A 15,708-nucleotide genomic window follows, 5' to 3' on the forward strand; every position below is an offset into this window, starting at 1 on the left:
ATTTAAAAGGGGACGGGCACTCCTATTAACTCATTTATTTTAGAGAAAACAGTGGGGCTTGTCAAGTCCACTAGAGGCCGTGCCTGGTGCTCCTAGTGCACCACCTGCTGGCTACTATCCTGAAGTACCTAGGAAACCAAAACAGATGAGTAGGATAGTTGTACTAACTCTGTAAGGATGAAACTTCAGGTCCTAAGATTTAATATTTTCTTTCCATATTTGTCTGTCTCACCTACTAAACAGAATCCCTGGTGGACATGTATGTGCCTTGACCAGGCAAGCCCAGGGTTTTGAACCGGCAACCTCAGCATTTCCAGGTTGACGCTTTATCCACTGCGCCACCACAGGTCAGGCCTGGACATGGACCATACCTTTTTCATACCTATATTCCCAATACAAAGCAGAATGGCTACCCACAGGAGGTCCTGGACAAAATGCGAAATGAAAGCAATCAAGGCAAAATCCCAACAGTAAATAATTTATAAGATAATTTTATATACGACATAGCAATCACAGAACACTAAGAAAACAGAAATGTATATTTCAACCATGAAGTCACCAAGTACCAGAGGACCCAAACTAAAGCAGTGGTTGCTAACCTCAAGCCTCTTTTTTTTTTTATAGGTCCCAAACCCAAATTTTTAATAATGTATGTGTTTAACAACCAGTTCACAAAATTCCAGGAAAGTTAACAACTGGCTCTTGGCAGCTGATATGGGCTGGCTCTCGCCCACCAGTGGTTTACCCCATTGGGACCTAACCTCAAGCTTCTTAACTCCAAAGAGACTCAGAAGACAGTGAAGATGGTGATCAAGCTAATTTCAACATTTTAAAAGGTTAGTGGACACTGTACATTTTACCTATGAGAACATTCCTAACCAGGACACTAAGTTTCTCCCTTTCTGCCCAAAATAACATCAGTAGGGTGAGGTTTTATCTTTTACTGATAAGATGCTCTGGTAACGGGTATTATTTGTATTTTGACTAAGGGCTCTGGTTGTATATGCTCCTCCTCATCCCCAAACACACAAATACATTTCAGACAAGAGCAAAAGGAAAAAAGAGTTATCAACAAGCAGAATATTTGTAGGCTGACCTGGAATAACCAAAGGCGTCTGTCCTCGGCCACCCCTGCTCAGGACTGTCCACCAAACCTAGGTCCCATGGACTGATTACACTAAATAAACCCACCAGTTATTCTAATTGAACGAACTGACATGGAAGCATAGGAAGTCACAGCAGAAAACTTACCTCTCGAACTTCATCATCCTCTTCATCAGTATTTTTTTGTCTGCTTTCTCTGAAACGACGTACCTGGGTTGCAACAGAGCAAAAAAAAAAAAAGACAAACACGTTGCTTATTCCTATTATGTGAATTATAAAATAATGGGCTTACAAGTGATTAAAAGATGCTTTCTGTTACAACACACAACTTGGGAAGTTACAGTTTTGTCTCACAAAAGATTAGAGAAATCATATTTTCCCAGTGACTTACATAAAATTTCACAAATGTACTCTTTAAAAACAGTCTGTCAGACTGCAGAAGAAAGCATCCTAATATCCTATGGGGGTTATACCTCAGCAAGATAGTTAAAAATTTGCTTTTAAGAGGTCTGAATTATTTATTACGTTGCTCAAGTCATTCTTGATCATATAACTGCAGACAGTCAGCAGCCTCTCTGAAATGGTATCTGAAGATGCATTTTATCGATTGTCAACTACTGAATGTTTGTTTGCTGATCACGGTCCTGATACCATAAAGGATACTAGAGATTCCTCTCATATTGGTTCAAAAGGGTCTCATAACATGGTTATGTTATTAGAGAGAAGCTCTATTCGTATAGTAATTTACTCAGCTTATATTTATTAAGCACTTACTATGCACCAAACACAATTGTAGAAATTGAGAATACAATAATGAACAAAACAGTAAAAAAAAGTCTGCCCTCACAGAATTTACAATCTGTGCGTGTGTGTGTGTGCGCGCACACACATGTGCGCAGGGGTTGGGGTGGTGGTGGTAAGGAATGGTAATTAATAAACAAAATAAGAAGTCACATTATCTTTTGAAAGGCATGTCCAGTTAATTTTAAGCTAGACTGGGAAAGCTCTTTAATCTCTGAGGAGCCTCTGGCATGCCCAAGTCCAGTTTATTTACTGATAGTTTTCGATCTAAATAACCAGTTAGACAGCATTACTTGATTCTGTGAGAAGAGGGGCATAAAAGACCCCTGGTGACCCTGGCCGATTGGCTCAATGGGATAGAGCGTCGGCCTGGCATACTGATGTCCCAGTTTCGATCCCCTATCAGGGCACACATCAGAAACAACCACCTGTTCTCTCCCTATCCCTCTCCCCCTTCTTTTACTCTTCTTCTCCCACAGCCACTGGCTGGATTGGTTTGAGTGTCGGCCTCAGGCACTGAGGATACCTTGGTTGGTCGGAGCATGGGCCCTAGACAGGGGCTGCCAGGTAGATCCCAGTCAGGGCACATGTGGAAATCTATTTGTCTATCTCTCTTCCTCTCACTTTAAAAGATAAAAGTAAAAAAAAACCCCTGGGAACTTCTACACAGATCTTGGTTTTCAATCCAGGGTACGCCTTGTGCAAACAGGATCTCTAATGCCTCCCCATACTCTTTTTCTTCCTGTACTATATATAGTCTTTGCCTTTAAATAAAAACCTTAAGTGAGTATGCTCAGTAGAGTCTGTCTTCTGAGTCTTTGCAATTATCTGTCCTGTGAAGTCTCTGCTGAAGGTGGTAAGTTAAGGAGAGGGATTGAGAAAATTAAGGAGAGGGACTGAGGTCAAATCTGAATAGGATGATCATGAAAGGCCTCACTGGGATGGCAATGTCTGAGCAAAGACTTCTGGTAAGTTTAAGAAACAACAAGAAGATTGCTGTGGCTGGACCAAATAGAAAGGTAAAGAAGTAACAGAAAGCCAGACTGAATAAGGCAGGGGTCCCCAAACTACAGCCCACGGGCCGCATGCGGCCCCTGAGGCCATTTATCTGGCCCCTGCCGCACTTCCGGAAGGGGCACCTCTTTCATTGGTGGTCAGTGAGAGGAGCACAGGATGTAGATGCCGCAAAGTGCAGCGTTGCTCACATATAGTACTACTTCCGGTGACGCGGGACGCATGAGTCATGGCTCCAGAAGTGCGTCATATCACTTGTTATGGCTAGCAGTGACAAATATGGAACCGGACATTGACCATCTCATTAGCCATAGTTCCCATTGAAATACTGGTCAGTTTGTTGATTTAAATTTACTTGTTCTTTATTTTAAATATTGTATTTGTTCCTGTTTTGTTTTTTTACTTTAACATAAGATATGTGCAGTGTGTATATAGATTTGCTCATAGGTTTTTTTTATAGTCCGGCCTTCCAACGGTCTGAGGGACAGTGAACTGGCCCCCTGTGTAAAAAGTTTGGGGACCCGTGGAATAAGGCCTTGTAAGCAACTGTAAGGACTTTTAGACAGAAGTTTCATCTGAAATATATGAGGATCACACACAGCTAAATTGAGGACAGAATAGGGGGTGGAGAAAGGGTAAGGGAAAAAACCAAGGAGAACAGTTTGGAGGCTACTGGAATAATATAGCTAAGAAATGGTGATGCCTTGGACCATTGACAGTGATGAGGGTAAGAAGAAGTCACATTCTGTATATATTCTGAAGGTAGAGCCAAAAGGATTTACAGACAGAAGATAAGTACAGAGGAGAGGAGTCAAAGCTGACTTCAAGGATTTTGGTCTGAGCAAAGGAAAGAATGGCGTTTCCATTAAAACACTACAGACAGAGAGCAGAAGCTGAGAATTAGCAATTATGATGGGAATGCGAAAAGGCTAAGATGTCGGTTAAACAAACATCCAAATGGAAATATCTAGCAGGCTATACTGTCTAGAAGTCTTGAGCTGAGAGAAGAGGTTTTAGCTAGACTTTTAAAAGTTACCACCAAACAGATGATACTTAAGCCAGGAAGCTGGATGAGATTACAAAGGGAATGTGTAGATGAACAAGGGTTCCACAACTAAGTTCTGGGGACTCCAACTTCCAAGGTTGGAGAGGAGAGGAATCAACAACACGGACCAAGAAAACACAGACAAGGAGGTAGAAAGAAAACCAGAAGAGTGTGGAGTCCTAAAAACCAATGAAAAAAAGATTTAAGAAGAGGTCAAGTGAAATTCAAGATGGAAAACTTTCACTGGACTTTGCAATTAAGGTCACTACTGACTGTGACAAGAGCAGTTTCACTGGAATAATGAAGTCAAAACCCATGAATAGATGGGTTTAAGAGAAGAAAACAGGAAGGAGAATAATCAACACAGCAAATACAGAACTCTTTGCAGCAATTTTGCTATAAAAGAGGATTCAAAAAATAGCGTAGTGAAAGAAAACAGAATCCAGACTTATTTGCTGAAAGAAATAACAGCATGTTTGTTGTGATGCAGTAGCAGGGGGAATATACGGAAATAATTTTTTTAAAGATGATGAACAAAAGTACTGAGTCATTCACAGAAGAGAAATGAGAGTCAGAATAAAAATACTGAACAGACATTATGTGCCAACAGTGTTCTGAGGATATTGTTTCTAATAATAGAACCTAGTAAATAGGTTCTATTATTATCTCCATTTCACAGATGAGGAAACTGAAGCACAGAGAGGTTCAATAACTCACTGATGGTTATACAGCTTTATTTTGAACACAGGTAGTCTGATCCAGAGTTCTCACTGTTAGCTACCATCACACACACACACACACACACACACACACACACACACACACACAAAGTGCACAGGTGCATGTTCTCTGGAGTCATGATGTCACTCCAAGTGTGGATGGTCATGCTTTGGGGAAATTTTTTGGTTTATTATTATCCCTTTAGAAAAGCTTAAGTTCACAGCAAAACTGAAAGGAAGGTACAGAGATTTCCCACACACTTCCTGCCCCACGTATGCATAGCTGCCCCTACTAACACTCTCACCCAAATTCATACATTTGTTGTAACTGATGAGCCTACATGACATAGCATTATCATCCAAACACCACAGTTTACCTTAGGGTTCACTGTGGTGTTATACATTCTTTGGATTCGAACAAATATAGGACTTGTATCCACCATTATAATATAAAGAATAGTTTCACTGCCCTGAAAATCCTGTGTTCCACCTAGTCATCTCCTCACCCCCCACCGCCAACTCCTCACAACCACTGATCTGTCTCCAGTTTTGCCTTGTCCAGAATGTCATGTAGTTGAAATAATACACTATGTTGCTTTTTCAGATTGGCTTTTTTAACTTAGTAGTATTTAATTGCATTTACTAATGGTAATCAATTTCCATTAATATTATTTAATTCACATTAATATGCATGTAATTAATATTAAATAGTGTACATTTTCATGGCTTGATAGCTCACTTCTCTTTAGTGTTGAATAATATTCCAAGATCTACATGTTTCAGTTTAGTTATTCATTCACCTACTGAAGGACACCTTGGTTGCTTCCAAGTTTTGACAATTCTGAATAAAGCTGCTATAATATAAAACATCATGTGCAGGTTTCATTTACACATAAATTATAAATTTTCAACTCCTTTGGGCAGATGCCAAGTAGCGCTCAACATCGCCACCAACATTGGTGTTGTCAAGAGTTCTGGTTTTTGACCATTCCGGTTAAGTATATAGTGGTAGCTTATTGTTTTAATTTTTATAATGACATGATGTGGAGCATCTTTTTATATGCTTACTTGTCTGTATGCTTTCTTCAATGAGGTGCCTTAGTAAGGTCTTTGGCCCATTTTTTATTGGGTTGTTTTCTTGAATTTTAAGAATTCTTTGTATATTTTGGATACTAGTCCTTCATCAGATGTCTCCTGCAATTATTTTCAGTACTCTGTGGCCTGTCTTCCCAACCTCTATACATTGCCTTTTTCAGAGCAGGTTTTTAATTTTAATAAAGTCCAGCTTATTATTTCTTTCCTAGATCATGTTTTATTATTAAATTTTTTACATAGTTCGTACTTTTGATGCTGTACCTAAAAGGTCATCACCATACACAAGGTCATCTAGGTTTTCTACTATGTTATCTCCTAGGAGCATATTTTTTGGTTTCGTGTTCTACTTTTAGATGGGATGGTCATATTTTATTTATGGCACTTAACTGATATATCCACCCACCCATGCCTCAGCTGTGTGACCCGCCAACCCAGAGTCACAGAGTGAGTGGCCTTAGAATCTGGACTATTTGTTCTAAGAAAGTATTTGACACTGAATATTACTAGCTGTTCCTTGACAACATAAAGCTTTAAGAGAATCATGTCAATGAACTAAAAGCACTAAAATTAAGGTAAAAGAAAATGAGTTTTAAAAATAGTGTTTTGTTCTTTTGCATAGAGGGAATTGGGGAAAATACTGAAAATGACCCCCTATAGGCCTACTACCTGAACATAACCACTGATAATGTCTGCAGTATTTTCTTCCAGTTTTTGTATACACATATTCTCACATAGAAAATACAAATAATTGAGACCATGTTGTGCATAGTTTCACGTTTGAAATTCTTTTCTAACACTGTAAATATGTTCTTCAAAAGTGTAACTTCTAATAACTGCTCAGTATTGCAGTGTGTGTCAACATTTTAATAAAACATTCTCAATTCTTCCCCACTGTAGATAACACTAAAATGAGTTATTCCACACACAAATCTCTATCTCATTATGATCCCAAGAAAACATTCCCAGAGCCAAGTTAAAGGGCAATCTTCCTAACCCTCTTGACATACACTGTCAAACCACTTCTCACTGCAGCTGTTCAAAAGTCATACTCCATCAGCATACTAAGTATCTTTCTCAAATTGTTGCTGCTGACTAATAAAAAACACAGCTGACCCCTGAACAACAGTTTGCACTTACATGCAGTCCTTTTCAATAGAGTCAACCCTCCATATCCCCAGCTTTCACACTTGTGGACTCACCAATATAGAGGGCCAACTGTATGCAATGTCCTACACCATTTTATTCAAGAAATTTGAGAATCCACGGATTTTAATATGGGGCGGTTCTAGAGCCAATCCCCCACAGATACCGAGGGACTATAGTTAAGTTTTCGGGTGAAATATTATACATGGAATTTTGACCACATGGGTGTCAGCACTCCTAACCCCCATATTGTTCAAAGGTCAACTGTATATTTATTTTGAGTTTCTTTGATTATCCTAGGCTAAACACCATTTTGAGAATTGTCTATTCATGCCCTCTGTTCATTATTATAATGTTTAGAATTTTTCTTAAGATTTATAAGAGTACTTGAATATTTTATAAAAATATTAACCCTGCCCACATACAAATATTTTCTCCATGTCAATAACTTCTAATCGTTTTTGGACAATATGACATGCAAACATTTAGAATTTTTATGTAGTGAAATCTAAAGTTTTTCCTCTGTGATTCTTCCACTGCTTGTATGCTAAGAAGAATGAATTTTCTAAATGAAATTCAGAATCTCAAATATTAAAATATTGAAATAGCAGAAATTTGCATCCTACAAAGTTCAATTTAAAGCACTTTCATGATCTTCAAGAGAAGATACTATCTATGAGAAACAAAACTAACATTTATTGGGCATCAATTATATTTAAGACTGTTCTAGACACTTACTAGTTTTTTATTTAAATTTCATTTTATGATCTCAATTTTATAGGTGAGAAGACTAAATAAATCAGAGTAAATAATTAGTGGTTTACCAGAATAAAACTCAGAGCTACTCTTAAGGAGAGAGTTTATACAGACTTATGCCCCCAAATTACTCACCTCTTCATCGATTTTATCTTCTAGGGCATCAATATGACGTTCTTTAAGAAATCGCTGTGTTTTTTCCAACTGGTATTTCACTAATTCTTCTATGGCATCTTTCTCTTCCTTGTCCACAAATTCTTGTACTGCTTCCCCCATTCCCCTTTCTGTTAGAAGAGAGAGCTGCACATTCTGTAAGAAGAAAACAAATCACTGGATATAGAAAATAGTGTCTATTCCTTACAAAATAATTCTATATCAGCAATGAGAATTACAAAATAATGTTTCCAGGGAAAAAGATACAAGTTATCTGGTTATTGAAAGGAAAACAAAATAATGGACAATAGTTAAGCCAACCAATAAATATTAAGGGCCAGAAAAAGCAAAGTGAAAACAAGAAAAGGAGAGTAGAGCACAGGACTGGTGAAGATGCAGAGGCCTGACTGGCTAGCATGGAGAGACCAGAAGTGGTGGCTGATGAATAAGAGAGACTAGGTTAACCAGTGTGGCAGGCAGAATAATGGCCCCTAAAGATGTCCACATCCTAAGCTCTGGGACTTGTCAATATGTTACAGGGCAAACGAGAACTAAGGGTACAGAAGAAACTAAGGTTGCTAGTTAGCTGGCTGTAAAATCAGACTACCAAACATAATACAGGTGAGCCCACTGTAATTATGAATATCCTTAAAAGTAGAAGAGGGAAGCAGAAGAAGGGAGTCAGAGAGAGATGAAACAGGGAAAATGGCCAGAGAGACACAATGTTTCTGGCTTTGAAGATGGAAGAAGCAGCCCATGAACTACAAAAGGTGGGCCACTAGGAGCTGGAAAAGGTAAGGGAATAGATTCTATCCTAGAGCCCCCGGAAAGGAACACACCCTGCTGACACCTCAATTTTAGTCCAGTGAGACCGGTGTCAGATTTCTGACCTACAGGACTGTAAAATAATAAATCTGTAGTTTTAAACCACTAGGTTTGTGGAACGCTGTTTCAGCAGCAATAAGGAACTAATACGTCTGCAGGATCTTGAAGTGGCACAAACTCGTAACAATAAGAGTAGCTACACAGTCCTGTGGCTATATTAGCAATGTAATTCTGAAATTACAAGATGCAAGAGAAGTAAGTCCTGGATTCAGACTTATGTAGTAGCAATAAAAAGAGGATAACATCAATAATTATAGGCATAATAATAATAATATTAATAATATTAATTAAGCATGTAATTTCTTTTGGAGCACAGTAGCTATAAATGAACACACTTAATTGCCACCCTACCTACTTCTTGGAAACAATTTGAAGATCCTTTTTATTTAAACTAGAAATTATACATATCCTAAATAAAAATTCATTATTGTAAGGTAGCCATTATTCAAATTGTGAACTATAATTAAGAAAGTACCTTCTCTGCGGTTTGGAAATACTCTTTGACAAGGTCTTCTACCCTTAGCGTTGTTGTTCCTTCTAAAGGTTTTGTAATGAACTTCCCAAAGTTGACTTCTTCTCCTATAAAAAAGAAGTCCATGAAAAAAACAGCAGCTTCTATTATAATGTAAAGTGTTCAAATTCATTGCAGGTTATTCTCATTAGAGGAGGGATGGCCAAACTTTATCAACTGTCAGCATGCTCAATGTCGTAAATTTTGAGGCAAAAAAACACAACATCTTTGCTAATAGCCAGACTTTTCCCTAAAGTCTATATTTGTTTCCAGTATCTCCAAGTCATACATATCTTGCAACTACTTTAACACGGTGGCCCACAGACCATTTCAGGTGGCACAGAAGGTGAAAACTGCTTTAATAAAAATACTAAGATGTTATTTACTTTTTTCCACTATGGTGACATCTGTACTGATAATACAAAAGCAACTGTGCGTAAAACTGCCTATGCCTTGGGCTGAGTCAAGGCAGGAGCTCAGAACTCTACTAACAGACACCACTACACACAGCTCAAAACAAAACAAAACAGCCAATTTCACTTCAGAATGTCTCTGATGCAAAATTAGTAATTAAATCTCAGCTTTTAAGTACATACCTTTCTAATACTCTGCAAGATAAATAAGATATATGCTTATAGCTCTTTTGTGTATTCCTGAGCAGGATGGTTGTCTCAAAAAACAGTAGGTAAAGAATAAAGAATACCGGAAGGAAGTCAGGAAGCACAGGGCCCAGTATCTGCGCTGCTGATAGTCTTTGTCAGGGAAACAAATATTAACTACATAGCAAGTGCTGGAGCTGGTGTTGAAAATGCAATGAAAAGATAAGATCCCTGCCTGTGAGAACCCATGATTATAACACAAAGTAAGTGCTACCACAGAGGTAAGAACAGAGAATATGACACATGGAGAAGTAAACTAATTCTTTCTAAAGAAGAATGAAAATAATGTGCAGCTATTCAATGCAACTATCATCTGAATCAAGCCTTTCAGAATGACTAAGATACACTAAGCAAAACAAAAAAGAAGAAATCTGTTAGGCAGAGGAAAAAGTTTATGCAACAGCCTAGAGGAGGAAGAGGCACAAAGTTCAGTGGGCCTCTTACAAAGTGGTGAGGGCAAATGAACAAAAATCTTTTTGAATTTCCATAAAGTAAAATTAATATAACTTCAGTACTATGATTACTACATTTTACTATGCCGGAAACTACATGCAGATCATGTGCACACAGTGTATCCACGAAGCCTCACAACACTTCTATGAGGCAGGCACAGCTATCACCCTGACTTTATAGATAGATATCAGACAGGTAAAGTGATTTACAAAATTTAACACCTGTATTTATGTAACAGAGCTGGTCAAAACAACAAACAATGCTTTCAGTAAAACATTCAAAAGGGTCATTGTTTTAATTGAGCAATTTATGCTTAAACAAAAATAATCACTACCAACAACACTGACTAGGAAAAACCTCAAGTAACATAAGGAGTGCTATATTCTGCTCTTACAAATGCTACACCCATTAAATACCAAGGAATTGATAAAAATGGACAATAAATGTAAACACCATCCATAAATAATTAAAATTCATAGCATGGTATTGTAATTCTCTGATATAGATATTTCCCCCCTAAAACAGCATTCTATGACCTCAATTTAAATATCTAAATGACTATTTCAGGTTGAATTAACAGCATAGACAATTCTGATCACAATTTGAAAATGAAAACAGAAGACCATTAAATCCCAGTTAATAAGAGCCTAGGTATCTTGTTTGTCAACAAGGGCCATATTTTTCTGTGTAAATTCTGGCTCAATAGCTCTAAAGAAAACAGCTTCTATATTTAACATGATAATATTTATTATGAAGAAACACTACAATTGACCCTTGAACAACTTGGGGGTTAGGGATGCTGACCCAACACACAGTTGAAAATCTCTGTATAACTTTTAACTTTCCCAAAACTTAACTACTAATGGCAGACTGGAAGTCTTACCGATTACAGAAACAGCTGATTAATACATATCATATTTTTGTATCTTAAATATATTATATACTGTATTCTTACAATAAAGCAAACTACAGAAAACAGTTATTAAGAAAATCATAAGGAAGAGAAAGTACATATACAGAATTATACATATTTATTGAAAAAAATCCATGTGTGAGTAAACCCATGCAGTTCAAACCCATGTTGTTCAAAGGTTAACTATTTCAGTTGGATAATATGTTTTCATCAATGCTAAAATAAGGGCAATTAGTTTTTATTAATTTATGAATTAGAAACTAATTACCTGGTCATCATAAACATCAAACTATAGGACACCTCTTATTTCAAAAAACTAGTCTTCCCAAATCACTGTATATTCTAAAACTGAAAATTTAATAATGCAAAATTTGAGAATATATTCTCTGATCATGAATAATGTACAATAAATAATAGGTATTTACTTTGAGCAATAAATCTGTAAAGTCTGTTTGTGCTGGTACTCAGCAGCACTGTTTATAAAAACTATGTCTGCAGAGAAAGCCTTTTATTTCTTTTGGATATTCACAGAAGTTTAAAAATGATTGCTATCTAATTTTTAGAAGACAAGTAATTTAATTATTCCAACTATCAGTTTATTTGTCTAAGATATTAGAAAGAATATTACTATAACACTTTCCATTATTATTTTATACTTCTTTTACTAAAGACACATTTACATAAACTAAAACCTATAAGAGTATTTTTTAATTCATAAAAATAACTAGCTTACCCGTGTTTTCCTTTTGTTCTTTACGCCTGAAAAAATGGATAACATCCTTTGGATTAGCTATTCGATCCACAAATTTCTGACTAAAGCGAAGAACATTGAAAGGCTCAAAACCTCCACTATAGTCCACCTGCAAATACAGAATAAGCTGTGAAGGCCAGGTAATAAGTTTACCACTTCACTATTTAGGTTTTTTTTTTTTTTTTTTTTCATTTTTCCGAAGCTCGAAATGGGGAGGCAGTCAGACAGACTCCCGCATGCGCCCGACCGGGATCCACCCGGCATGCCCACCAGGGGGCAATGCTCTGCCCCTCTGGGGCGTCACTCTGTTGCATCCAGAGCCATTCTAGCGCCTGAGGCAGAGGCCACAGAGCCATCCCCAGTGCCCGGGCCATCTTTGCTCCAATGGAGCCTTGGCTGCAGGAGGGGAAGAGAGAGACAGAGAGGAAGGGGGGGGGGGGGTGGAGAAGCAGATGGGCGCCTCTCCTGTGTGCCCTGGCCGGAAATCGAATCCGGGACTCCCGCACGCCAGGCCGACGCTCTACCGCTGAGCCAACCGGCCAGGGCTTCACTATTTAGGTTTATGCTCAATACTTTTAAGTTAATAAATTAATGTTCTACAGTTCATTTTAAAGATCCTGAAGGTGTTATATATACCATGTATTCTACTGAAAAAAGTTTATGCAAAACACTTTGTTCGATGGAATCAAGACACAGCAAGAGCTCTCATAATGTGGAAATGATTACATCTCCCCATGGCAACACTAGTAATCATCTGAAAAGGAGGAGGACTTTTACTTTTATTTATTATTTTTATTAATTTAATTTATTGGGATGACACTGGTTCAGAAAACCTGGAGGTAGAATATTAAAACAAAATTTTAACCTTCCATGACAGAAAGAAAATTCTCCATCAAAATAAACTGCTGGCTCTAGGTGCATTAGTTAACAGGTCTATCATCGGTGTATTCTCTCACTCTAGAAGAGAATTAAGCCTGGGAAAATCCATGAAGGACAAGAACCAAATCAGGAGCTTTGAGAAATGATTACCTTTCAAAACAGGGATAACTAACAAAACTCTCATGGCAGTCTCTGTTTGAAGAGGTCTCTATATTGGTGCATAAACCTTTACAAAGAAAACTACCTTTTTCTTTTATAAGAGATAGTTAGTTGGTAATTGAACAAAGTGGGGCCTGGGTGCTGACCTTACATGCAGTCGAAAATCCACAAATGACTTTTAACTTGCCCCAAAATTATAGCCTATTGTTGCCTGACTGGTGGTGGTGCAGTGGATGGAGCATCGAGCTGGGACACTGAGCACCTAGGTTCAAAACCCCAAGGTTGCCAGTTTGAGTCTGGGCCTGTCCAAATTGGGCACAGGCTCTCCAGCTTGAGCCCAGAGGTCGCTGCCTTGAGCAAGGGGTCACTGGCTCAGCTGGAGAACCCCGGTCAAGGCACGTATGAGAAGTAATCAATGAAGAACTAAAGTGATGCAACTGAGAGTTGATATTTTTCATCTCTCTCCCTTCCGTGTTTCTTTCTTTCTTTTTTTTTTTTAGAGACCGAGAGAGAGTCAGAGAGAGGGATAGATAGGGACAGACAGACAGGAACGGAGAGAGATGAGAAGCATCAAAAATCAGTTTTTCGTTACAACACCTTAGTTATTCATTGATTGCTTTCTCATATGTGCCTTGGCCGCGGGCCTTCAGCAGATCGAGTAAACCCCTTGCTCGAGCCAGCAACCTTGGGTCCAAGCTGGTGAGCTTTTTGCTCAAGCCAGATGAGCCCGCACTCAAGCTGGCAACCTCGGGGTCTCGAACCTGGGTTTTCCGCATCCCAGTCTGACGCTCTATCTACTGCGCCACCACCTGGTCTCTTAAAAGAAAAAATAATTATAGCTTACTGTTGACCAGAAAAGCCTTACAGACAACATAAGCAGTTGACTAACAAAGATTTTATATGTATCACATACTATATTCTTACAACAAAGTAAGCCAGAGAAAATAAAATATTAATAAAATCATAAGGAAGAGAAAATACATTTACATTATTAATGAAAAAATTCGCATAGAAGTGTACCTGTGCAGTTCAAACCCATTGCTCAAGGATCAACTATAGTCACTTCCCTAAACTAGCTGTCTGCACGTGATGCTCTGGGGACCAGCACTACACTGTGTCACCAGCCTATCCAGACCACTCCACTCCCTCACCTCCCCCACTTACACTCATCTCCTCATGACATTAGCACAAGCTGACATTTGTTCGTTTACTTCCTGTTTATTATCTCTCACACCTCCACCTCCTGTAAGCTCCTCCAGTTCAACACCTGGTCTGGTTAACATCACTGTCCCCCAGCATGCAGGACAGAAGGTACTCAATAAACACTAGTTCACTGAATCAATGAATTAATGAGAGGCCTCATTACATACAATGTACTTTTGGAATAACACTTACATGGAAATATCTGTTCTTTTTTTCATGAATGAATTAATAATTTACTTTGTTTAGGAACAGGAATGCCAACTTTCTATTTAGGTCTAGCTGGTCAGGCAGGAGTGAATGAGAAACACGGGATTTTCAGCCCTGCGAGACTGTGGTTCTGCCAATGCAACTAGGCTTGTATCACCCAGCCCATCTCTACAGCTGCATGTTACAAAACAGAAAACGAGAAATGCTCAAGCCACAGGATCTCCCCGCTCTTCAGACATTTTAACAATTATATTCCCCCCTAGCTTTACCTGTAATATACTGCCAAGAGTCAGCAAGCTTTACTGACTGTTTACAATGTGCCAGGTACTCTGCTACGGGCCAGAGCTACAGCCATGAATAAAATAGAATCTTGGTTGTCAAGAAATTCCCAAGCCGACGGGGAAGACAAACATGTAAACCAATCGCTGCAAACAGAATGAAAGGGTGCTGTGAGCAGTCTGTGCAGAGCAACCGGAGGCACAAAGGAAGAAGTGCCGACTCTGAAGGGAGCTCAAGAGAGGCTTCTGTGGAGGGGAAGCTTCAAGTGGGTGAGGAGGGAGACACTGGGGAAGAGGACAGAAGCACATCCTGTGCAGCAGGATCACGGGCAAAGGTACGAAACAGGGACATAAACCGCACAATACTATCCTCTGAAAATCAATAAAGTTCACCTTATCGAAATAGGACTTACTCGCAGTCGGATAAGAGGCTTATCTGGCTGTCGAGAATTTCCCAAACGTTCCCGTTCGGCATTTTCGAGCATTTCTTCAATCTGAAAATAAAAATATTGTCATGACTGTGGGGGAGGGATACTACTGGCATCAAAGAGGATAATGTTAAAATCCTAAAATCCACAGAACTTCCTACAACAAAAACATTACTCAGTCTATAATGCTGGCTGTGCCAAGGTTGAGAGACCCTGGGTTCCCTGACCCAGGCCTGACCAATGAATCCATTTTTCCATCTCCCTGGCTTCAGAGATTGGGCTTAGGGTCAAGTACATGACCTCAGTCCAATGAAACTCAATGCTGGGGGTTTATCTGGAGCTACTGGGGGAACATGATTCGTTTAGCTGTAAGGATAATGTAAATGTGTGGGCCACCATGGGAAGATGCCTCCCTTACACAGTGATGTTTAAAGCAGAAACCATTATAATGGGTGGCATTGGGCTAGACACAGAAACAGAGACAGGGAAACCCATCACCTTAATTAGAGTTTCTGGGTCTAATCATCTTGAAAACAGCATACTCTGAAACTT

The 15,708-nt window shown here is 38.8% G+C and overlaps 1 protein-coding gene across 1 annotated transcript in view; it reads right to left on the bottom strand.

Moving 5' to 3' along the window:
- The window catches only part of MRE11 (MRE11 homolog, double strand break repair nuclease), a 66,649-nt gene that overhangs the window by 27,339 nt on the left and 23,602 nt on the right, over nt 1–15,708 (bottom strand). The window contains exons 10-14 of the mRNA XM_066370805.1: nt 15,142–15,222; nt 11,985–12,111; nt 9,191–9,294; nt 7,813–7,986; nt 1,252–1,314 (exon numbers count right to left, since the gene is read on the bottom strand). Coding sequence (XP_066226902.1) covers nt 1,252–1,314; nt 7,813–7,986; nt 9,191–9,294; nt 11,985–12,111; nt 15,142–15,222 — 549 coding nt within the window. The remainder of the gene's footprint in view (nt 1–1,251; nt 1,315–7,812; nt 7,987–9,190; nt 9,295–11,984; nt 12,112–15,141; nt 15,223–15,708) is intronic.

Source organism: Saccopteryx leptura, chromosome 1 (genome assembly GCF_036850995.1).
Source record: "Saccopteryx leptura isolate mSacLep1 chromosome 1, mSacLep1_pri_phased_curated, whole genome shotgun sequence".
Classification (NCBI taxonomy): Eukaryota; Metazoa; Chordata; class Mammalia; order Chiroptera; family Emballonuridae; genus Saccopteryx; species Saccopteryx leptura.